Consider the following 23059-nt stretch of genomic DNA (forward strand, 5'->3'; position numbering starts at 1 on the left):
GACCTTTCTCATATCTAGATCTGGGGTCTGCAACATTTACAATCCAAAGAGCCATTTTGACCTCAGTACAGCAAAACAAAACTTTAGAGCCACAAATGTTACATGACTGAAAAAAATGCCAACTTTGCAACTCCACTATAGGATATGTGTTATTTTTTTAAGAGCCTTCACAATTCTACTGACACACCTATCAACCAAAAGACTGGGGGATGTTACTCTCTTCACTTATAGAATATCTACCTTCTCACAGTCCCAAGGGCCTGGTCTGACCTAGGGAAGGTCTTTTCAGTAGGTGGCTTTCTGTGCCTAGAATCGGTTGCAGAATCTCTCAGGTCTCCAGAAGCATGATAATAAGTAGATCTCTTTGCAAATATTTTTAAACATGCACTTACTTTTATTTGCATTGATGTTTGAAATACTAAACCGTTTACGTGCTGCTGCCTTGGCAGAAATCCTTTTGTAGAAGATATTTTAAATTTCAATGAGTATTTCTTGGTAACATGAAGTGGAGATGAAATGTGGAGAGTACTTGTCAAAATAAAAACAGAAATAACGTTTTCTAAAACACATTGTATTGTGGTTATCCGGTTTAATTACAACGTTTCGGATAAAATCTTTCCAATTTGTGTAGATTAAATTTTGTTTTGACAAATGTATGGTAAAATTACTCAGTTTATTTTAGTTCTTTCAGTCCTGCTTGAAAAATGTTTACTTCAAAAAGAGCATGAACACTCTCTTGCAATCCAAAAAGACACCTACACATATTTGCTTAGTGTTTATTGGCTGATAATGCGGCCAATAAATGAGTGTGTGGGTATTCATGTATTCACTTCTCTCACTAACAAGTACTGTGGTGAAACATGAAGTGAATATTGGGAGTTTGTGATACATTTACTCTGACTCTATTTATCTATTGGAAACTCATCTAATAAAAACAAAATATTTAAAGGGGATGTTTTTTCAGTTCTTAATGAGCCTGAAATGTTTGATAAAAGTTTTTGCAGAATGATCTTTGAAAAGGGAACATGATGGGAGGTAGTTAAGAGACTTCACTGCATAGACTAAACGGAAAAGAAAGTAAAATTGCACTCTGTGCTGTTTCAAGATTTTTACTTTTCTGAAAGGGAAAAACAACCAAGCAAAAATATAATGGTTTCTATACATGAAGGTTTTGCAGAAAAAAAAAAAAACAGATCTACTAGTTCCCCTGGGGAAACCTGTCAGTTGCTACAATATACAGCAACTAATTTTAAGATTTTAACTGTATAAAAGAAAACAAAACAAGCATCAGGAGACATTAAAAATAAAACAGTGCAAATGTATTTTTAATGAGCAAAAACAACTTCAGAAATTGCATAGAATAGCTCTGAATATGAATCTCCAAGACATTCCTCATCAAATAATATCTGTAACTATCAAGGCAGGTAGCTACGAGCTGAAGTCCGTACCTGCTTCAATATTCGTTCACATTATTTTCACAAACGTTTAGATTAGAAACAATAAAACTCCCATGTACAAAAATATAAACAGTACCTGAACCCCAGTTTACAGTGAGTTTTGAAAATGTTTTTAATCCCAACACATAACATCAACAAAGACATTTTGAGACAAATACTGCTCTCAGAACCCCCCAAGAGAGAAGCTAAAACAACGTGGTAATCAGTAGCTGCTGCGGAAATCTGTTAAAAGGCTTGACCATCCTAAGCGATGGTCACATGTGACGTGTCGGGAGTTTAACCAGTTAATAAATGCCGACGACCCTGACTGCGTCTGCCGTGATGAGACACCTGAAACAGAAGAACCAGGTTAATATCTCTGCAGACTGACGCTGGAAAAAAGGGAGTTTGGGCTATGACTGGCAACATACCGGAGGAGTATCTGGACTGCCAAAAGGAGAAAGTTCCAGTGAATTCTCTTTGTCTGTGGAGGTGTTGTGACGATGCTGAGCAAACTTCTTCTTAAGTGCCCGAGCAATTAGAGCTGCGGGGTCATTCCGCAAAGCAGCATCCCCCTTACAACTTTTCCTCCTGACTGGAGTGCCTCCTGGTGATCTATAGAGAAAAGAGTCTGTAATGTTTGCCAAAGAGTTTGTTTTCTGTAACAATTAAACAAGAAGTGTACACAAACACTTCCAATAGGAACTTTCACCTACAAGGGCAGAGCCTGTGAGTGGGCAGCAAAGCCTCGGTGACCTGTCCCCTCCTTGGATGGGTTGTACTGGAATTCTAATTTCCCCTCGGGGATCAATAAAGTATCTTTGAATTGAATTGAAGAACTGCTAGTCTCCAGGTCCCTTTTAAAATGTTCTTCTTGGACTATAGGTCTTATCAAGCTAACGCCTGATTCAACAAAGGTGGCATCCAAAGCTCTAAATAATTGAGGGGCATATGAATTCTTAATTTGCTATGCTGAAAAATGTTTGGTCTGGATGCCCCTGTATGTACATCATCTTCAGGTGAATAATTTTATTTAACTAAAAACAGTAAGTTTTAACTACTAATTAGTCGGAATTGATTCAAACAAGCTCTGGGTGACGGGTCAGACAAAGAGCGGTTCCAGACGCCTTCATCAGGACCACAAAATTAAGGCACTTTACGTTGCCCGGTATGGTGGAGCAGGGGTCCTACCCTGGAGCCAGGCCTGGGGTTGGGACTCGTCGGAGAGCGCCTGGTGGCCGGGTTGCTCCTTGCGGGACCCAGCTGGGCCAAGCCCGAACGAGAGATGCGAGGCTATTCCCCAGTGGACCCGCCACCTGCAGGGGGAACCATGAGGGACCAGTACAAAGAGGATCGGGCAGCGGACGAAAGTGGAGACCTCGACGGCCCGATCTCCAGATGCTTAGGCTGGCTCTAGGGACGTGGAATGTCACCTCGCTGAGGGGGAAAGAGCCTGAGCTTGTGCGGGAGGTCGAGAGATATCGACTAGAAATAGTTGGGCTCACCTCTACGCACAGCGTGGGCTCTGGAACCCAGCTCCTCGAGAGAGGCTGGATTCTCTTCTACTCTGAAGTGGCCTGCGGGAAGAGGTGGATCCGAGTGGTGTTTCATTATTGGACTTCTGTGCTAGTCATGGATTGTCCATAATGAACACCATGTTCAAGCATAAGGGTGTTCACCAGGACACCCTAGGCAGGAGGTAGATCATTGACTTTGTTGTTGTGTCTTCAGACCTTGAGCCGCATGTTTTGGAAACTCGGGTGAAGAGAGGGGCTGAGCTGTCCAATGATCACCACCTGGTGGTGAGTTGGATCCTCTGGAGGAGGAGAAAGCCGGACAGACTTGGCAGGTCCAAGCATATAGTGAGGGTCTGCTGGGAACGTCCTCGGCCAGCGATGTATTTAGCTCCCACCTCTGGGAGAGCTTTAACCAGATTCCAGAGGAGGTTGGAGACATGCGAGTCTGAGTGGACCATGTTCTCCGCGTCTATTGTCGATGCTGTCGCTCGTTGCTGTGGCCGTAAGGTCTGCGGTTCCTGTCGCGGCAGCAATCCCTGAACCAGGTGGTGGACACCGGCAGTAAGGGACGATGTCAAGCTGAAGGAGTCCTATCATCTGTGGTTGGCTTGTGGAACTCCTGAGGCAGCTGGCGGGTACAATGAGACCAAGCGTGCTGCGGCCCTGGCTGTGGGAGAGGCTAAAACGCAGGCCTGGGAGGAGTTCGGTGAGGCCATGGAGAAAGACTACTGGTTGGCCTTGAAGCGATTGTGGCAAACTGTCCGGCGCCTCAGGGCGGGGAAGCAGTGCTTCGCCAACACTATTTACAGTGGGGGTGGAGAGCTGCTGACCACAACTGGGGACATTTTTGGGCGGTGGAAGGAGTACTTCGAGGATCTCCTCAATCCTGCCGTCACGCATTCCCTGGTGGAAGCAGAGGCCAGGGACTTGGGGTTGGACTCATCACCCAGGCTGAAGTCACCAAGTTGGTTAAAAAGCTCCACGGTGGCAGGGCTTCAGGGGTGGATGGGATCTGCCCTGAGTACCTCATGTGTCTGGATGTTGTGAGGCTGTCATGGTTGACATGCCTCCTCAATATTGCATGGCGGTCCGGGACAGTGCCTCTGGACTGCAAAACCGGGGAGAGTGTGTTCCAACTACAGGGGGATCACACTCCTCAGCCTCCCTGATAAGGCCTACGCCAGGGTATTGGAGAGGAGAGTCTGGCCGATAGTCAAACCTCGGCTTCAGGAGGAGCAGTGTGGTTTTTGTCCCCGCAGTTGAACACTGGACCAGCTCTATACCCTCTACAGGGTACTCGAGGGTTCATGAGAGTTTGCCCAACCGGTCCACATGTGTTTTGTGGACCTGGAGAAGGCATTCAACTGTGCTCCTAGTGGTGCCCCACGTGAGTCGGGGGCCCTTTATTAAGGACCATCTGGTCTCCGTACAAGCAGAGCAGGAGTTTGGTCTGCATTGCCAGCACTAAGTCGGACCTGTTCCCGGTGCGTGTTGGACTCTGGCAGGGCTGCCCTTTGTCACCGGTCCTGTTCATAACTTTTGGACTGGATTTCTAGGCGCAGACAAGGGCCGGAAGGGGTCTGGGGACCAGTGGATTTCGTCTCTTCTTTTTGCAGATGACGTGGTCCTGCTGGCCCCCCTAGACAAGACCTACAGTATGCACTGGGGCAGTTCGCAGCTGAGTGTGAAGCGACTGGGATGAAGATCAGCTTCTCCAAGTCCGAGGCCATGGTTCTCGACCAGAAAAGGGTGGCTTGTCCTCTTCAGGTTGGAGGGGAGTTCCTGCCTCAAGTGGAGGAGTTTAAGTATCTCGGGGTCTTGTTCATGAGTGAGGGGGGAATGGAGCGGGAGATCGACAGACAGATCGGTGCGGCTGCTGCAGTAATGGGGGCGCTGTGCCGGTCCGTTGTGGTGAAGAGAGAGCTGAGTCAAAAAGTCCAGGACACGCTGGAGTGACTATGTCTCTAGGGTTGCCTGGGAATGCCTTGGGCTCCCCCTGGAGGAGGTGTCTGAGGAGAAGGAAGTCTGGGTGTCTCTTCTGCCCCAGCAACCCGGATGAAGCGGGTACGACAACAAGTACGAGTTAATTAGTGGTTAAATCTTAGTAAGATAAACAGTACATTTAATTCTTTCAGTTACCAGCTCTTGTTGAATTTCACTATAATCATGGTTTAAGTGTAATTATTTTTTATTCACAATAAATTTTTTACAGAAATCTCCTTTATTCTTTTCTGTGAGAGAAATCTCAGTGAAAAGATCAAGAGTTTATCTATCAGTCTGATTCTCAAATATGAGACCAAATAATAAACCTTAATATCGTTTAAACTAGCTTTATCATTCCACAGGAGAAATCTAGAAAACAAAGTTATTAAATAAAAAACAGAAAAAGTGCTCCTTGAGAATTGACCAACTCTTACCTCTCCACTGAGCGCAGTTTGACTTGATTTAAATCCCTCAGAACGTCCAGCATCGAAGGAACCTGTCTGTTTTCCATATTTCTGCTGAGCCCTGAGTCCTGGGCCTGAAGTTGGCCCCTATCAGAGCTGTTGTTCCTGCGCTCTTTGATCAGATCCATCACAGACGATTTCTCATTGGAGAAGCTTTGGCAGGGAGGAAGAGGTGGAGGCGGTGGAGGAGGAGCATCATGACGAGGTGTGGAGGTGAGAGTTTGGAGTGGAGCAGGGGACATCAAAGGTGAACATGGAGCATTCAGGGTCTCAGTCAGAGCTGAAATATAAAGAAAGGTTCATTAAGATCTTTATTTTTAACGTGTCTAGTTTACAGAAAAAGCTCAAATGTACCTGGGGATGGAGCTGCAGTAACAATCATGGCGATCTGCGCCCGTAGCTTGAGCAGCTCACTCTCCAGCTGTGTGATCTTCTGCAGGGCTTCAGGGTCAGCCCTCTGTCGCACGGACCCTCCTCCTATCCGAGCTTGATTCAGAGCTAGTCTGGGGTACCTTATCAGATCTTGACTCATAGTGTTGTCCTTCGTTGGAGGTAAATGGTTCCTTAAAATGCCACACATCAATCATATAGGTAATTAGTATATTTCTTATAAAAACATGTTTAATATGTGGATATTTTGCTAACGTGTGGTCACCATTTTCTTTAGGTTTTAGAGATTTTGATTATAACTCCCAAATATTGAACTGCAAATGCAAAGTATTGTTTCCTCTGTAAAACATCTCATAATCAATGTTTTATGATTACAGTGGATACCTTAAATTTCAACTTTTGGATAACTTTATCAAACTTTAAATTGACACAGTCAGTCAGTCATTTTCTACCGCTTATTCCATAGTGGGTCGCGGGGGAGCTGGTGCCTATCTCCAGCAGTCTATGGGAGGGAAGCGGGGTACACCCTGGACAGGTCGCCAGTCCATCGCAGGGCAACACACAAACAACCATGCACAAACTCATTCATACACCTAAGGGCAATTTAGAGTTACCAATTAACCTAACAGGCATGTTTTTGGACTGTGGGAGGAAGCCGGAGTACCCGGTGAGAACCCACGCATGCACGGGGAGAACATGCAAACTCCATGCAGAAAGACCCCTGACCGAGAATCGAACCCAGGACCTTCTTGCTGCAAGGCAACAGTGCTACCAACTGCTCCACCGTGCAGCCTAAATGGACACATATCCTGTTCAATTCAACTGAAAAACAAATCTGTCACCTGGGAGTACAAACTAATCTAAAAAGATTACATAACCTGGCTCCTTTCGACTCCATTTCAGCATTTAATCTTCCTTAGTAGAAGTCTGTGAGCAAACAACACCTTGTATTGGCATATAGTCCACTTGCAAAAGTTCTCAAATCTATCAGATTGTCAGGATATCTTTTGTCCACAGCCCAACTCAGGTGACCCCACAGATCTTTTATCAAATTTAGATCTGGACTCTAGATACGCTATTCCAAAATTGTCACCTTCATCTGACCATGTCTTTATTTTTTATTCTGTTTATTTTAAGTCATTCTGAACAATGAAATTCATTTTAATGTTCACCTTTGTAGCAGAGACCTGGAGGGCTTAAATTGTAGGATGGCCCTATTTATTTGCCAGGACTAGTGTTGCATGCAGTTGTTTTGTTTTTTTTTTATTAGTATTTGACATTGTTCAGTATCTTGTCCCTCTTGACAAAAAACCCATTAAAAAAAAAAAAAAAAATTGGCCCACAGCATGATTCTGCCACCCCCATGTTTTGCAGCAGGTAGGAGGCTTTTCTGGTAAGAGTTGTTTTTTTGTGCCAAACATACATTTGAAATTGTGGGAGTAGGTGGGCAAGTAGATAGAGAATGATATGGAATTCATTTTTTATTCTTCTCCTGACTGATACCTGTGTACAAAATGAGATATTTTTGATCCTTCCTAATCTCTCTCCAAATTATGGCATTGGCTAAACTTTGCAAGTGAGCCAATGTCCAGGAACGCCTAGTCCAATAGCCTTTCTTTATTTCAGGTTCAATACAACTGATGGCAGGTGTGAACTCAAGAGAACCAATTACTGAAAAAGTAACAAAAAGGGCTTCAACCAAATATTAGCTTAGGGGTATGCAACCTTTTTGTACTTTTTCATTTTTTAAAGCTTTCCCCTGTAACAGTTTTTTGTTCTATTTCTGTTGAATTGTTCAGGGTGTATGTCACAATCCATGTGGTCACGATTTATTAAGAGGGTGCTCACTTTCTCGATGGCTTAAAATGAGAAATTGTGGTCTGATCAGCCAAGTTCCATGGCAACAAAAGGTTTAGAACAACCTCACAGAAAAATGCCAAAAACTGCAACATTTTGAGGTATTTAAAAGTCTTTGGACCAATAAGTTTTGATCATTTATCTTTTGTCATAAATAATTAACAGGTTTAGCAGTGGTTAATAAAAGCCATGTTACATTTCTAACTGACTGCAGAACATAAAAATGACCCAGTTCTATTGTTTATAATAAGAAGTACAGAGTGTTTATTTGCTTTTTACAGGATGTCACTAAATAGGTTTATAGTTTGCGTGTACTGAAACAATTAGCAGAGATAATAAAAAACCCTTCTGATGTGTTTGCATTGTGTATACCTGGTTCTGGCAAAGTTCTCCCCTTTGTAGTCAAACACCCACATGACATCTGCAAATGTAGGAATGACGGGTGTGTCGACCGCAACTTCCGTGTATCCATTGGGCCTAATAGTGACCAGGGGGATCTGAGGACAAAAATAGTGATAGAAATAATGAGATTCAGAGGACATAACGAGTATTGTATTTTAAGTTTTCCCAGTAAATATCAGAAAATAGTATAAATCTCAATGTCTTGACTTATTAGGGTTAGGGAAAACACTTGTGGCCAAAAGGTTTAAAAAAAAAAAAGGTTCATAATTAAATCTTTGATAAAATATTTCTCCTCCACATTGCTGTGTGTAATTGCAAGATCAGTTAAAAACCTACTATGTAAAAAAAGGACGTTTCAGTATCTTAAGACAGGTACAGCGTTGTAGATTACCTGAAAATGGACACGTGGAGTGGGTTTCAGTGGGAGATTTGTCCCGATCATTCGCACAATGCTGCGATACTGACCACAGAGCTGAGTTTCCCACACAGGAACAATCTGCAGTCGGGATGAAACGCACACGTAAACAACAAGTTTATCAGAAATGAAACATGATGTAGAGGAGATGAGAGAGATAATAAATAATACCTAACTGTGCAGGCTGAGAAACAGTTACTTAACTGCAACAGAGCTGCAGTGTCAGCAAGCTTACCATTTCTGGAGGTACACCAAAATACTCCAGGACCATACGCAGTACATCCAGAATATCCTCTACTAAAGACATGGCAAGGACTTTCCCCTGCAGCAGCCGATGACTGCAAAGCTCCTGTTTCTGCTGACGGTTTTAGTGTGAGGCCAATGCGAGAAGAAGTCACATACTTTACACCTGAAGGAAACAAATAAGCAAACACACAACACAGCTTTAAAGAGGTGAAACTCCAGAAAACAAACACAGACATCTTAATGTAGCAGACGTTTACACTCTAACAAAAAAGTCAATCATAACACATCATAAAGTATTGAGAACCTATGAGAACAAATTTAGTGGGTAAATGGTCTTTTTAAAAAGGTGTTTTGTTTTATTGGGGATAATAGGTATACTATTATTTTTCCTTAAAGCCTTGATGAACTAGTATTTTATATTTTAGTATAAATCCACATTGGGGTGCACGAAAAATACAAACAAAAATATGAATAATTTCAGATACACCAATAAAGATTTTTATGCCTTATTGGTGTAAAAACCAGATTCAATTTCTGGATTTCTTTGAAGTTTGACCTCCTTCAACTTGAACTGATCCGTTTTTTTTTATTTTTAAGGACTAATTTAGACATAAAAGAGAGAGGAAAATATGTCCAGCAGGTTGGTTGATTGAGGTAGCAATATTTAATCCAACACAAAATGAATGATTTAAAAGATTATCTCCACTTATCAATAAAGCCTGTTGTTCCTACACTTTATCTGATTTTTCAGAAAGGTTGACAAATTTCAACGTGTTTATGCGTGTGCGTGTAATCAGCATTAGCCAAAAGGACATGACTAACTTCAACGATGGAAAAATTTTTAAACAGGACCAAATGAGACAATGAAACAGCAATCTGGATATCCGCAGAGCTAGTAATGCAAACCATTTCAAACTGTCGTCATTTAATTCAAAACATCAACACAACGAACCTCGTTGCTGATGCACAATTTTTACCTGAACGCATCACAAACTGAAGCTCAGGAGGTATTTTAGATCTTTGCTCATCTCCTTTCATATTTATTCGGCTGTCAACCCTCGCGATATATTTGCAGATATCAGAGCTTTAATATTTGGTTACAAAATAAAAACAATTGTCCTGACTGAGGACTGCAGTCCCGCAGTGGATGAGGAAAAGCTGCAGAGGTCATCAAAAATAACTATATGAGACCGCCGCAGCGAAGATAAAGTTTTAAAGAAATAGAACATATGAACTTACCATCCACAACTCTCCTTGTCAAAGAAGCCACATGCTAGTAGCCAGACATCGCCTCAATCTTCTACCGAAATCGAAATTATATTAGTTCAGAAAGGTAGCTTTAAGAACCCTTGTTTCCTCACGCGTCTAAACAACACATCCTTAAAGTCAAATAATGCCGCAGTAGCAAAACCCTTCATCATTGGCTGCAAACACAGAAGTAAGACGAGTATCCAATAGGAAAGGGCGACTTACCAACGTTTGGAACGGTTTGACAACCAATGATACGTCGCGAAAGAAAAGCCACCAAATTTGTATTTTTCTGCACGAGCTACTTGTTCTCTTTGGTGAGAAAACATATTTAAGATGAATAACTTAACTTCTGATGTGTTTTTGAGGCGTTTATCTTATATAAGCAGAGAGACTTCAGTGTTTGAAGTTTGAATAATGTAACGAAATGAATAGAAATTTTGAATTTAAAGTCGGTCAGCGTTTTAACGTGTCATTAGGTATTAGTTAGCTTCTTTAGCTTGCCTTAATGAAACGCAGAGGCTCGAAAATTTAACATTTATTCATACATTGTAAAACAACCTTTTCCAAAATAAGTGTTAGACTTTATTTTCTGTTAGTATTTACCTTCTCCCTCTTTTGTAAAACTGAGATTTAGGCGCTTCAGGACATATGTCCTCAGCTAATTTTGACATCAATAATGGACGTGTTACCATTGAATGTATCTTCTAGTTTCGGGTCTGGTGAGTTTTCAGTCATGATGGATGCACTGTCGGTGGTATGTCAGCTGCGGGACCTAGCCTCAGAACCGCAGAACCGAGCTGTGATCGTGCAGGACCAGGGCTGTCTTCCTGGGCTAGTTCTTTTTCTGGACCACCAGAATCCTGAAGTGTTGTTTTCAACCCTACAGGTATAGAAATTTTACAAAAGTATTAATTCCCCTTGTTTTTACATTTGCAAAATATGTATTTTATTTAAATTAAAACTGAAAGGTGGATAGATGATAAATGGTTTCAAAATGTTTCATATATCTCTAAAGAATTTAGTGCCTATAGATAATGCCTCCTGAGTCAATAAGTTGTAGAACTACCGCTTGTTGTAAATACAGCTACATTTCTGCACATTATTTGCAAAATAGCTCAAGCTCAATGGGTTTGGGCAGAGAGCTGTTTTATTTATACAACTTAAAATTTTCAAGCTACAGCTACTTGACTGGATTTTGATTTGGACTTTGACTGGACCATACAGCTCCTATGGAACGGATACTAACATTAGTATCCGTTCCATAGGAGCTCCTGCTTTAAGATTAGGGTTGTTATCCTGCAGTAAGGTGAAACCTTGACCCTGATTCTCCCAACATTAAAATATTTTCTTGCAGGAGAACAGCTGTCTTTATACTGAGATTAAATAAGAGACATGGACTCTATTTACTAATTAGGTAACCCACCAAAGGTTGCAATGAATTTTATTTAGGGGTATTGGTGTGAAGGGGACTGCGTACAAATACACACATTTGAGATTTGTATTGTCGGAATGTTTTGAAAACCATGTATCATTTTCCCACCACTTAATTATGGACTACTTTGTGTTGATCTATATAAAAAAATCCCCATTTGTTGTTTTAGTGCTAATTTTGATAGTTAAAAATGAAATCAGTCTAGGCTAAACAACCCAATCTTTGTGTAACGAATGGGGGAGAAAAAAGGATAATGCACAATGATTATTTTTTCTTTTGTTCTCAGACTCTTCGGTATCTGGCTGAATTGCCTCCCAACGTACCCATTATGAAGAATGAGCTGGGTATGATGGTGAGCTTGGAAAATCTTATCAGACGGTAGGAAAATTTAATGCAGTTGTTGCAAAAATACAATATATATTTACTTCAATGTGATACATTTATGCTGGCAAACATGATATTAATCATTCTAAATGATCAAATATATTTAAACATATGATTATTTTTTTCCACACAGAGAGGGTGTGTCTCTTGATATCACAGTTCTGGCTAAAGAGGTTTACGGCATTCTGAGAGAGCCTGCTAATCCAGCTCCACGCACACCAGAGAGGGAGAACAGAAGGAAGCCTCAGTTTTTCATCAATTCCACCAATAAGAAGTCCAAGTCTGTCACACTGCACATCCAGGGGCTGGACAACGCTGTAAGTTTACTGATTTACAATCTCATCTATATTCAGAAGCAACTTTATCTAGTGTATACATGCTTGTTCTTGCTCCTTTCAAGCATCAAAGAAGCTTATGTGAGGAGGCTCTTCTAAAAGTCAAAGGGGTCATCAGCTTCACTTTCCAAATGGCCTCTAAGCGATGTACAGTCCGTATCCGCTCAGACCTTCCCACTGAGGTAAAACAGAAACGCATTCAGTATCATTTTGTTCTGGTTTATGTCTGAGAAAGTCAGTCAATACTAACCCGAAATTTGGATTGGAAAAAAAGGTAATCTATTTTGTCTAACTTTTGTCTTTTTCAGAGTCTGGCAACAGCTATTGCTTCCACTAAGGTGTTGTCAGTTCAGCAAGTGATGAAAAATGAGGCAGGAGATGAGGTAAACAACATTCAAATAGCATTTTTGCAAGTTACCACTGAGCATTTAAAATACGTAATGCCTTCTTCTCTTATATTGCTGCCTTAAGGTTTATGTACCTCTGAACTCAAGTGGTGTTGAGGTGCCACAAAACTCAGCCCTCCCAGACTACCTCCCAGAGGAAGAGAGCCCAGAGAGGGAGGTTGATAAAGCCATTTCCCGCACTGCAGCTAAAGAAGATTCCAGTGGGAGCTGGCTGAATGCTGCTGCAAGCTTCCTCACAAAAACCTTCTACTGGTGAAGCTCAGACTGTCTCGAAAAAGTATCCAGATAGAGTCCTCCTTCTGATTGCAATGGGCCTCACCGAGGATGAGAGCTCATATGAGGGCTTTAAGTCTTTCATTCAGTGAGCAACTACAAATCATTGCTATGTATATATACAGATTTGTTGTCTAAAAATCTTTCAAACTGAACAAAAGTCTAAATTTGGGATGTATCCCTCACTTCTGTTTTCTGTCCACAAATTCCATATAAATGTTCCTTCCATCTTCATTTACCTCCTAACATGTGCAAAGGTAAATTTCTGATCATTTCTATTATTCCTTTAAGTCTTACACTGTCCTGCTGTTTGTAAGTAGTTGAACTGGTTTATATCGAAATAAATGTGCAAAATCTGATCTGTATAGTTTGTGTGCATTGCATTTTTTCCTCTAAAAAGTAAAAGAAAGTCAGCCCAGAACAAGAGTGAATATGTAATAGGTTCCAAAAATGTTTATTTGCCCACATATAGAGCTGTAATAATTTTACACTTCAGTAATACAATATTTAAAGAACTCCTTCCATCTTGTGTCCTTAAAGTAAAGGATTTTTTGCTTTCAAAGCTTTGTGGCCTTTAAGAAAATGTCCACTTAGTATAATTAACAGACCTATGTAGTTACCATGACGTTAACACTCCTGCTGGGAGAAACCTCCTGCTCCCAACTAGTCCATGTGAAGGGTAGTTTGTTTTAGCGACAAAAGCAAGACCTAAACACCGGGATGCAAAGAGAGCAGCATGAAGAGCTGAGGGAAAAAAGGGATGAGATGCTGCTTATGGTAGGGACAGAGCATTTAATCTGGCTTTCCATATTTGCATCAAAAGACAGGAGAGTTTAGTTGCAAATGCCAGAGCTCAGGAATGCAGATCTACCTTCAGCGTAGAGGCAATGTCACCTTACACCACTGCAACACAGTAAGGCAAAGAAACTTCACAATTAGCAGCATCCCTTCATTAGAATATTAGGTTGATTCAGTATCAATAGTAAATTGAACTGGCTTAGACCAAAATTCAGCTTCTAACAACAAAAGTCTTCCAGCACTGTGGGGCAGATTGTAGAATGCAACTGTGAGTTTAACTGTAAAAAGGATAAACAAAATGGCTCAAACCCAAAGCAAATTTGATTTACCTAAATCTGAACAAAAAAGCACACAGGCAACTTAAAGAATCACATTTTATCTGTACAGCAATTAAATAAAACTAAACGAAAGTCAGAGGTTTTTGCCCCATTTCTCTGTTGCCTGAGAAAACAGAATCTTAATAATTACTGAACCTAAAGTTAGCAATACTCAATCACCCTGGTCACAATCTTATAACCTCTAGTTTTAAACACTGTAGACAGAATATATTGCATTACATGACACTCTCAGGTAGTCTCTTTACACCTTTGTGCCATTATCCAATTTCTTATGTAATGATTTGCTGAAACTACAAGAAAACTGCAGCTCTGAGTCTTTTCTTTTTTTCCAGATATAAAGTCACATTGCAGATGCTGAAAATCAGATTAAACAACATCGACAACAACAAAAACTCTTCAAGTATCATGGTTGGAGACTTAGTTTACACTATTATTAGAGTTCAATGCCGTCCTGTGATTTCGGGGCATTTGAGAATTTTTTTTGGGGGGGGGGGGGGGGTACACGAGGAACAAAAAATCATGACCAAGTATCAGAAATGAGCTCTTTGCCTGAGTTTCCTAAAGGAAAAGACACTTTTCTTGGGCAGGATGCCTTTTTGGAGTTTTTTGGTGACACCAGCATTGGGACATGGCTACAATGTTTCTGTCCACAGGAGAAAGAATCTGAAAATGGTGCTGCAAATCCCTCCTTTGATTCAGTCCTCATAGCTCCATGATTCTTTGCGTTCTTCCGAGTGCCCCTTCTGTTTCTGTGGCTGTGGAGTCATCACATCCCAAAGCAAAATCAGGCTACATCTGGATTTCAGAAGGGCAAAGAAAGAATAGCAAATATATAAATACAACATGGCTTACTGAACTAAAATATGTAGGAATAAAGGACTTTTTTCTGATTTCCAGTTTCTCTGAAGCACGCCACAGGAACTGTCTCTCTGATAAATATAAATCTACAATCCAACAGTCCTGTACAGTACAGTTGCAGTCCAAGTTTGTCATTTGTTTTTTGCTGAAGTTATCCTAAATCATGAATAGTTTTATGCACTTGGTATCAGACAACACTGACATGATCTGGTACTACCTAAGAAGAGATAAGTGTTTTTGACCTGGTTCCTGCTGGGCTGATATATCTTCTACTCCACTCAGAGGCTTTAAAAGACCATTCTCCACGAAGGCTACTACAGAAACTTTACTCTCCTTTTCCTCCTTCTCCTGCTGCTCCTCTCTAGGAGGAGACAAACTGGAATGTGAAGGTAGCGTGATCACCTCTTCGAACTCCCCGTTCTCCCTGTCAGAATGAAAGTACATCTTGAAACATTTTACTCTCGGTGCAATAATAAATATCAACATGATGGAAGGGGTTTGGTGTGATTTCTTTGTGCTTCCCACCACCTCTGGTCAGGGCGGCTCAGTGCAGTGGTGCCGGGCTGCTGGCTGGGGTTAAGTTGGTGACTGTTGCTGTTGTGTGTCTGAGGCACGGTGGCTGCAGGTGCTGCAGGAGAACCAGGGCTCACTGATGAAACAAAAACACCAATATTAGGAGCATCGTTCACAGGAGCAACAGAGAAGAGATATTCTTGGGAGAAGAGGAGAAAAAAGGTGTATCAGGTTACCTGTGCTGTCTCCGGCCCTGGCTTTCTGGAAATTAGAGAAATGGGAATCAGCTCTCTGAAAGATGACCTAGGTGTGTTTTCTGTTTTTACCCAATATGCGCTTTTACCTTATCTGATATATCCGAACGTCTGGTTCTCTTCATGATCTCCTCAAGACGCTACAGCAGGTAAAGAAGGATGTAAAGAAAATTTAAATATAGATGATTTCGACCAATATGGATTATTTATTCATATTTGAGGACATCACCTTCTTTCTCTCCAGTCGTTCAGCCTCTTCTTTCTGAAAGTGCTTCTCCCTCTCCTGCCTCAGTCGCTCTGCTTCCTCCCTCAATCGAGACTCTTCCTCTTCTTTCTAATGCAAACACAAAGGGAGGAGAATTGGTAAGATGAGAAAGAGCTCAGCTAAATTCAGCATCTACAGGTCCATCTAAATTAATCAGTATATCACTGACAAATTAAACTATTTTAGAAAGTGACACTACTGTATATAGATTCCTTACACAGAGTTTATTTCTATTAGTTCTGATGATTTGGACTTACAGCTAGTCCTGCATAATATTAGAAAACCACTTGTGTCTTTTCCATCTTTGCCTTCTCTCAAAAGACAATGAAAAAAAACAAAAAACTATAAATTATGAAGTATACAAATTCACTGTTTTTATCTAAATCTGTAAATAGCATGTTGAAGATTATTTATACCCGTCTTAATAACAAATTGAAAACTGCTTGTTGGCATCACAGCCATTAAACCCTTCTTGCTGACCAGCAGTTTGCCTGTTTCCATTGGTATTTCTGACAATTCAACTTTTACTATACTTTTACTACCAATCTTTGAGACGAGAAGGTCTACCTGGCCATCACCCTAATCTTTAGCTCCCTCTACAGAATCTCTATCAGATTTCAGTTAGGACTCCGGCTGGGTCACTCCAAAACATTCACATTACTTCCAGTCAGAAGAAACATGTTGATCAAATTAAAAGCCTCTCCAATCTTCTTCCAAATCTTGGGACTTTTCAAATGAAATGTAAATTTTACTTTGATTTTAAAAAGAGGACTTTGGATCACTGAGCTACAGTCCAGTCATTTTTCCCCACCAGGGTAGGTGTCTGGTTCTAAATCTGTGTGGTGGCTGCTGAGGCAATGGACTCCAGCTGCAGTAGCGGGGAATCTCCCTCTTGAATGGCTTTTGCCTCACAACCCTTTAAAGGCTGAGGTTATTACTTTTGCTTGTGCACCTTTTCAACACACTTTTTTCCTATCACTCAACTTTCCATTACTTTGATTTAGCAATGCCAATTTGTAGGTTTCCCTTGTTGTGGAAGGTCTCACTGAATGTCTGCTAGACTACGGTCAAGTTCATGACATAGGTCATGACATAACCTTTCTGTGTAAAAAAAAAAAGTCTTATATAATAATTATTTTTTGATAAACTGATTGAAGTCTTTTTATATGCTGTTAAACCCCAAGAAATAAATGCTTGAACTATATCACTCTATTTGTAGTGAATCTTTATGTTTCACTTTGAATTGCATTAGTTAAACATCCACATTTTTGATGATGTTGAGATGCACCTGCATCACTAAATGTATTTATAATCCTCTAAGGTGTTTATGTTCTTCAACCTGTTTATGGAGTCTCTCTGCCTCTTCTCTTTCCCTCTGTAGCCTCTCCTCCTCAGCCTTTCTCTCCTCCTCCTCCTCCTGCCTTCTCCTCTCCTCTGCCAGACGCTGGGCCTCTTCTTCTCTCCTCGCTCGCTCTTCGGCTTTACGGCGGGACATCTCCTCCTTCGCTAACCTAAGCATAAAGGAAAAAATGATACTGTTGCAAGTCCACCTGCACTGTCTGCACCATATGGAAGCTGCAGCTTCATGCATCCTTCCAGACCCTCTGTACCTCGCCTGCTCCTCTTGTTGCCTACGCTCTTCCTCCTCTCTCTCCCTCTGCTCTCGGGCCAGCCGTCGTTTTTCTGCCAGGATCCGACTTGCCTCCTCTGGGTCTGTGGTACCAGCTGAAGGTTTCTGAACTTGAGGACTGCTTGTACTCTCTATACAGCATCAGAAAAGAAATGTTAAAAAAAACATTAATCCAGCACACTATCCTTCTGTGCGTCTTATGACTGACCTGTGGCTCCAGCTGGTGTTGTTGCAACCTGCTCATTCGAGGGTTTGTTCTGACCCAGTGGCTGGGGTCTGGGTAGAGAAGGACTGAAAATATGCTCTTCCTTCTCTTCTTCTTTCGAAGCTGCTGTTGGTGTTGAGGGTTGGGAGTTCTCAGGTGTGATCCTGACAGGACGAAGGTTTCCAGGATCTTCTGAAGCTGGAGACTTAAGCAGCTTGGGGGTTGGGGGGCGTCCTATAATTTTCTGTGGAGGTCTGTGAGCAGAGAAGAAAAAAGCATTTGGCAGCAAATGTCAAAACAAGAGCCTTATCCAACTTTCACATTATTTTATTATTTTGCAGACACAGATAAATTCCACTACCTGCCAGCAGAGGGTATTGTAGCTTTGTTTGACTTCTTGCTTGAAGAAATGGTGGACTTGTTGGGGGGTAATGTCAGAGTAGGAGCAAGAGGAAGGGACAGGTTGCTCCAAGACTTCCTAACGCTCTCACGGTCCTTTTGCTTATACAGATTTTTAAAAAGAATCAATATAAAAAAAAAAACATTATTAGTTTTTTCAGACTTTTTGTTCATCTTCAAAATCTGAGCAAAAATCTGTCTACTAAAGTATTTCTAAGCATTAATTAAAGAAGCATCCCCGATGCCCATGGGAAGTCTGGAGGAGCTGCAGAGATTCACAGCTCAGATAGGAGAATCTGTCGACAGGACAACTATTTACCCCTTTAAAGCTAACTGTCTTAGCTCAGAGGATGGACTAATATCAAAACAAAAAAAGTAGTGTTATAAAGTATCACTGATTGATTGTTTATGCAATAAAACTACAGTAATGTAATACCTTAAAAAGATACAAAGTTTGCTAACCACTTTCACAAGATTGAAAACTTCAAATGTAACCAAAAAGAAAGCCGCTTTTAGCAGGAAAGAGAACAAGTATGACCACAGGGGTTATTTAAACAACACTTTGGCACCAACCAATTATTCTTGGACAATCATAAATCGTAGATGAAAAATTTCAGAGTTTGCTTCCTAAGCAACATTTTGATGCAGATAAATATTCCTTTCCTACCTGCATCGTTCCTGTGGTCCTCCTCCGGGGCGTGGCGCAGGCTGGCGGAGCTTTCTCTCTGCTGAGGCTCCTCTCCTGGCTGCGACAATGAGGGAGCAGTTGGGCCTGCAAGGCCTTGAACGACATGGCGCCCATGGGGTGGCAGGAAACTGAGCGAGGACACACAGGCATGGCTACAGTGATGATGCACAAGGTGGGAATGGTGGTTTGGAGTGTTTGGGTATGGATTGGAACAGTGTGGGAATTTGTGGGACACCAGAAAAGATTTGGTAAAAAAAAAAAAAAATCAGAAGGAGAGGAAGTAGTGAGAAGGATGTTAGGTGATTAGGTGAGTAGCACGAAGAAAGCCATGCGTTTAGGGAGGTCAAACATGGGGTTAAAGGAATGAAAAGAGGATGTTTGGTAGTAAGAAAGAAGAGAAACAAGCTGTTAGTGCTAGAGATTGGCAGAAGCACTACATATATACTGACAATACCTATCACACAAAGCGCCCTGAAGAGGGAAACATATTTAGTTTGTTATTCAATCAGGACAAACTAGTTAGTAAGGCACATTACACCCAACACTATACAGAGGAAATATGCATGAACTGCAACACAAACACAAACACAACAACAACAAACACTGTGCCAAATGTCAGGACAAAGAGCAACGTAAAACAATACAGGAAGTGCTTTGTTTAAGTGTGCAGGTAAAACACAGATGAGGACTTTAGGTCAGTACATCCCCGAGCAATTACTGGTTAATAATTACTAATTTATTCCATACTTCTGACCAGAGGCAAGATGTCAGGATGGAGCGAATCATACAAGCTTGTTGTTACTGTGGCAACAAGCTGAATTCTCTGACATGCATGTAAATCTAATTGAGACAATAACAATCTATCTTTTTCATTATACTCCTGGATATTCTTTTCTCATTCTGAATCGGCCTGGAAACACGAGTTCATTACAATAAATAATTTGTTATGTCCTTACACACATCCTTCAATAAGCAGGCTCTTTGTACACATACTTAAAACAAGACTTAATATTTTCCCCAATCATGTCGCAAACTTTGCGCTAAGAGATACTCCATCTGTACGACAGAGTATTAGTGCCTAGACTTAGAGAATTTTTTTTTTTTATGTGGAAAATACAAGAATAAAGTAGGAATATTATGAGAATAACGTCGTACTTTTTAAGAAAACCCGTACAAAAAAAAAAAAATTTTTATTAAAATAAGGAATGTTGAGCATCTTGTAAACTTATACTTTAGTATCTGGTTTACAAATAAGGACATTCTTAATATTTTAGCACATCAACATCAGTCCAGTATCTGGACTTTGAAGGGATTGTGCAAACAAATGTGTCTGTTTCGAAGAAAGAACCACACGGACTTGGAAGAAATTGCTTGGTTTGTGGAAGGGGAGCTGTCATTACTTTTTTCTCGCAATGTCACAATTTTATTCTCCAAATATTAAGACTTTATTCTCAAAATATTAGCCTACGACTTTATTCTCGTAATGTTCCGACTTCATTCTAGCCTGGCCCTAATACTCTGTTGTACATCTGCCTGTTGATCTCATTATGAATAGTATATTTCTTCAGATGCACAGCTGGTACTAATATTTGCTAAAAGATATATGTACATTGTACTAATTGTATTTATTTGTACATTTGTTATATAAAAAGCCACACATAATCGGCTATGTAAGATGTTCCTCAAAAAATAGGGCAATATTATTTTCTATTAAGTAACTCACATCAGTGGTGATTGGTCGGTGGAAAATGCACAAGCAATCCTTTGTAAGCGTTCTCTAATAAGAAACCGTCACCCTTTTAATAAAAACTACCCACGGCTGAAGACCAATAATCTGATATGTCTCGGCACAAAAGAGATTAACACTAGATCTCTAGCTCTCTAGTGCTCCACTCCCACCTTAGGGGAACCTGGGCTTGGGATCACTGTCTTAGCTCATAAAAATGTAAAAGAAATGAAAAAAAAAAAAAAAAAAACATTCAGATTTTCTAATATATGGACCTTTGATGGAGCCACATATTGTTTTGCAATCCTTTCCAACATTTTTAACATGACAAAAACGCAACACATTATTATTTTTAATGGGTATCATATAAACTTTATGTATTATCTTTTAAAATAAAAAATGTCTCACAACAAACCTAAAAAAAAAAAAGCAAAGGTTAACAAGCCATTGTTTCTTTGGTAACAGGAGGGGCAGACAGCCTGGTATCAATAGGTAAATATCTCCTAAACAGCTTAGAAACCAGGGCCTTGGAGTCTGCTTCGGTGCATGAGTGTGTTTGTTTATGTGTGTGTGGTGACCAACAGTAAGCTTTGGGTTGCTGATACAGGCTGGTAAAAGGCAGTTAGGGACAGTATAATGCTTTAAGTCAAGCCAAACATTCAAAACCCTCCAGGTCAAGAGACTCTATGGAAATATTATACTACTTTTAACTCCTGGGCTGGAGAATTCAATCTAACCTATGACAACCAAATGCCCCTGACTGAAAGAATTATAGACTGGACTGCATGGATGTTACCTGACTGGTCTCCAGACAAGCTCATGGCACTGCGGCTGCGGGCCAGATATGAGTGTGTTGGCTGCTGTAGACGGTTCACCATGCTGCTCTCCCATGGCGTCAGCGGAAGGTGGCGGAGTCCTGAACACAGACGCATATAATACCTGACCTTTGATAACAGCTAAAACTATTAGCAACCCAGTGATCAGCCCAAGCAGTCACTTAAAGCAGATTATAAACCATTCGCAGGCCCAGCACATCTTCTCTTTACTTCTTTGAGGCAACAGGTGAAGAGTCAGTTTAAATCATGCACACCCCATTGCATGCATTAAACTGGTAATTATCAGAGAAAGCAAACACCCTGGAGTGAACAGCACACAAAAGGCAAAAGGCAAGATGGAGAGCCATAACAGAATGCTGCAGCACAAAGTTTATAATGCAGCATCAAATTACAAAATCCATTTTTTCTTAAGTCCCAGGCTTTTAAGCAAGTAGTTTAAATATCTGACCATAATCCCCCAATAGCTCACTGGAAACATTAAATAATGTTCATTATAATCCATTTACTCACTTTAACATACTGTATCAAGCAAAACATGCAGTACTGCAGTGCAGGTTTGGATCTTATTTAGTGCCCTCAAAAAGCATTTGCACCCCAGATTTCTTCAGGTTTTTTTAATTGTTTTTGCACACTTCAATAGATAAAAGATAACCTGAGTAAATGCTAAGTGCAGTTTTTTAAAGATGACTTTATCAAGGGAAAAAAAAGAAAAATCTCCATTTCCTCTCTGAGATTGCATACCTGTAGTCAAGTTAAGGGAAAAAATAGCTATCCAAATCTACCAGCCCCTATGTGGAAAAAGTCACATAGGGGCCCCTAACTCTATTAATTGGTTCAGCCCACCTTTGAGGCAACAACTGCGGTCAAGCATTTGAAATAAATTGAGGAAATTTGGTTTACTCTTCTTTTAAGAGCTTTAATGCAGCTAGAGTTGAGGTTTACTGAGCGTGAAGGACCTGTTTAACATCTCAACACAGCATCCTAATTTGATTTACGTATGAAGTTTAGTTAGGCCACTTGAAAATCTTAGCATTGTTTTTTTCGTCATTCAGAGGTGGACTTGTTGGTGTGCTCCACATCGCTGTCTTGCAGCATAAATCAAGTGCATATGAAGTCAAGATTATAACCAAATGGCTTTACATTCTCCTCCAGGATTTGTTGGTAGGAAGCAGAATTCATTGTTCCTTCAATCCCAGCAATTTGCCAAGTGATGCAGAAGCAAAAAAGCCCCAGACTATCACGCTACCACCACGTTTGGCTGGCTATATGAGGGTCTTTTTCTGAAATGCTGTTAGTTTTAAGTGTAATATAAGAAGACAGTCCCACAAATGTCTACTTTTGTCTCATCACTCTACAGAATGTTTTCCTAAAAGTATTTGGGGTTTTCTGTTCTTTTGGGCAGCAGTGGTTTTCACCTTTGAACTCTTGGAGAGGTTGGCATTTTTGCCCAGTCTCTTTCTTGTTGGCGAATCATGAACTCTGACTGTCCTGCAGTGCTTCAGATGTTGTTTTAGGTTCTTTTGTGACCTCCTGGATGAGTCAGTGACGGACTCTTGGATAAGTTTTGGTAGTCCGGCCACTTCTTGTAAGCTTCCCCACTGTTCCATGTTTTATCCATTTGGAGAGAACGGCTCTCACTGTGGTTCACTGCAGTCCCAAAACCTTAGAAAAGGCTTTGATCTTACTGGCCTACTTCAGGTTGACATGCAAAAGTTGTTTAAATGATTTCTTGATTTTATATGTCAGGCAGGTTCATT

The 23059-nt window shown here is 40.8% G+C and overlaps 3 protein-coding genes across 11 annotated transcripts in view; 1 reads left to right on the forward strand and 2 right to left on the reverse strand.

Moving 5' to 3' along the window:
- Nucleotides 1-1304: 1304 nt before the first annotated feature.
- On the reverse strand, nucleotides 1305-10098 carry mtfr2 (mitochondrial fission regulator 2). Its single transcript, XM_047387984.1, has 8 exons — nucleotides 9950-10098; nucleotides 8700-8873; nucleotides 8441-8545; nucleotides 8020-8144; nucleotides 5755-5963; nucleotides 5371-5680; nucleotides 1868-2051; nucleotides 1305-1787 (listed from the first exon to the last, which is right to left on the reverse strand). The coding sequence occupies exons 2-8, from the start codon at nucleotides 8769-8771 to the stop codon at nucleotides 1734-1736; spliced, it is 1059 nt and encodes a 352-aa protein (XP_047243940.1). The 5' UTR covers nucleotides 8772-8873; nucleotides 9950-10098; the 3' UTR covers nucleotides 1305-1733.
- Nucleotides 10099-10147: 49 nt separating this feature from the next.
- armc1l (armadillo repeat containing 1, like) lies at nucleotides 10148-13157 on the forward strand. Its single transcript, XM_047387985.1, has 7 exons — nucleotides 10148-10275; nucleotides 10670-10847; nucleotides 11680-11771; nucleotides 11911-12094; nucleotides 12178-12294; nucleotides 12421-12495; nucleotides 12584-13157. The coding sequence occupies exons 2-7, from the start codon at nucleotides 10695-10697 to the stop codon at nucleotides 12773-12775; spliced, it is 813 nt and encodes a 270-aa protein (XP_047243941.1). The 5' UTR covers nucleotides 10148-10275; nucleotides 10670-10694; the 3' UTR covers nucleotides 12776-13157.
- Nucleotides 13158-13219: 62 nt separating this feature from the next.
- The window catches only part of map7b (microtubule-associated protein 7b), a 35964-nt gene continuing 26124 nt past the window's right edge, over nucleotides 13220-23059 (reverse strand). For 6 of the 9 annotated variants that reach the window (XM_047387977.1, XM_047387975.1, XM_047387979.1 and 3 more), the window contains 12 exons: nucleotides 21263-21382; nucleotides 18720-18892; nucleotides 18015-18154; nucleotides 17657-17907; nucleotides 17429-17579; nucleotides 17158-17329; nucleotides 15783-15887; nucleotides 15643-15693; nucleotides 15536-15560; nucleotides 15315-15435; nucleotides 15029-15210; nucleotides 13220-14723 (listed from right to left, as the gene is read on the reverse strand). In XM_047387977.1, the coding sequence (XP_047243933.1) occupies nucleotides 14713-14723; nucleotides 15029-15210; nucleotides 15315-15435; nucleotides 15536-15560; nucleotides 15643-15693; nucleotides 15783-15887; nucleotides 17158-17329; nucleotides 17429-17579; nucleotides 17657-17907; nucleotides 18015-18154; nucleotides 18720-18892; nucleotides 21263-21382 (1502 nt within the window). In that variant the 3' untranslated portion in view covers nucleotides 13220-14712. The remainder of the gene's footprint in view (nucleotides 14724-15028; nucleotides 15211-15314; nucleotides 15436-15535; nucleotides 15561-15642; nucleotides 15694-15782; nucleotides 15888-17157; nucleotides 17330-17428; nucleotides 17580-17656; nucleotides 17908-18014; nucleotides 18155-18719; nucleotides 18893-21262; nucleotides 21383-23059) is intronic. The other 3 variants (XM_047387978.1, XM_047387981.1, XM_047387976.1) reach the window with 2 other exon arrangements.

This window comes from Girardinichthys multiradiatus, chromosome 15 (assembly GCF_021462225.1).
Source record: "Girardinichthys multiradiatus isolate DD_20200921_A chromosome 15, DD_fGirMul_XY1, whole genome shotgun sequence".
Lineage (NCBI taxonomy): Eukaryota > Metazoa > Chordata > Actinopteri > Cyprinodontiformes > Goodeidae > Girardinichthys > Girardinichthys multiradiatus.

What these genes read in the sequence shown, in the direction of transcription:
- mtfr2 (XM_047387984.1), bottom strand. Translation starts at nt 8,771, where the DNA reads ATGTCTTTAGTAGAGGATATTCTGGATGTACTGCGTATGGTCCTGGAG. An exon ending in GAGAACTTTGCCAGAACCAG is followed by an intron (nt 5,964 to 8,019) that starts GTATACACAATG and finishes TGGCATTTTAAG; the next exon opens with GAACCATTTACCTCCAACGA. An exon ending in AAACTGCGCTCAGTGGAGAG is followed by an intron (nt 2,052 to 5,370) that starts GTAAGAGTTGGT and finishes TTTTCTCTATAG; the next exon opens with ATCACCAGGAGGCACTCCAG.
- armc1l (XM_047387985.1), top strand. Translation starts at nt 10,695, where the DNA reads ATGATGGATGCACTGTCGGTGGTATGTCAGCTGCGGGACCTAGCCTCA. An exon ending in TTGGAAAATCTTATCAGACG is followed by an intron (nt 11,772 to 11,910) that starts GTAGGAAAATTT and finishes TTTTCCACACAG; the next exon opens with AGAGGGTGTGTCTCTTGATA. An exon ending in GCTCAGACCTTCCCACTGAG is followed by an intron (nt 12,295 to 12,420) that starts GTAAAACAGAAA and finishes TGTCTTTTTCAG; the next exon opens with AGTCTGGCAACAGCTATTGC.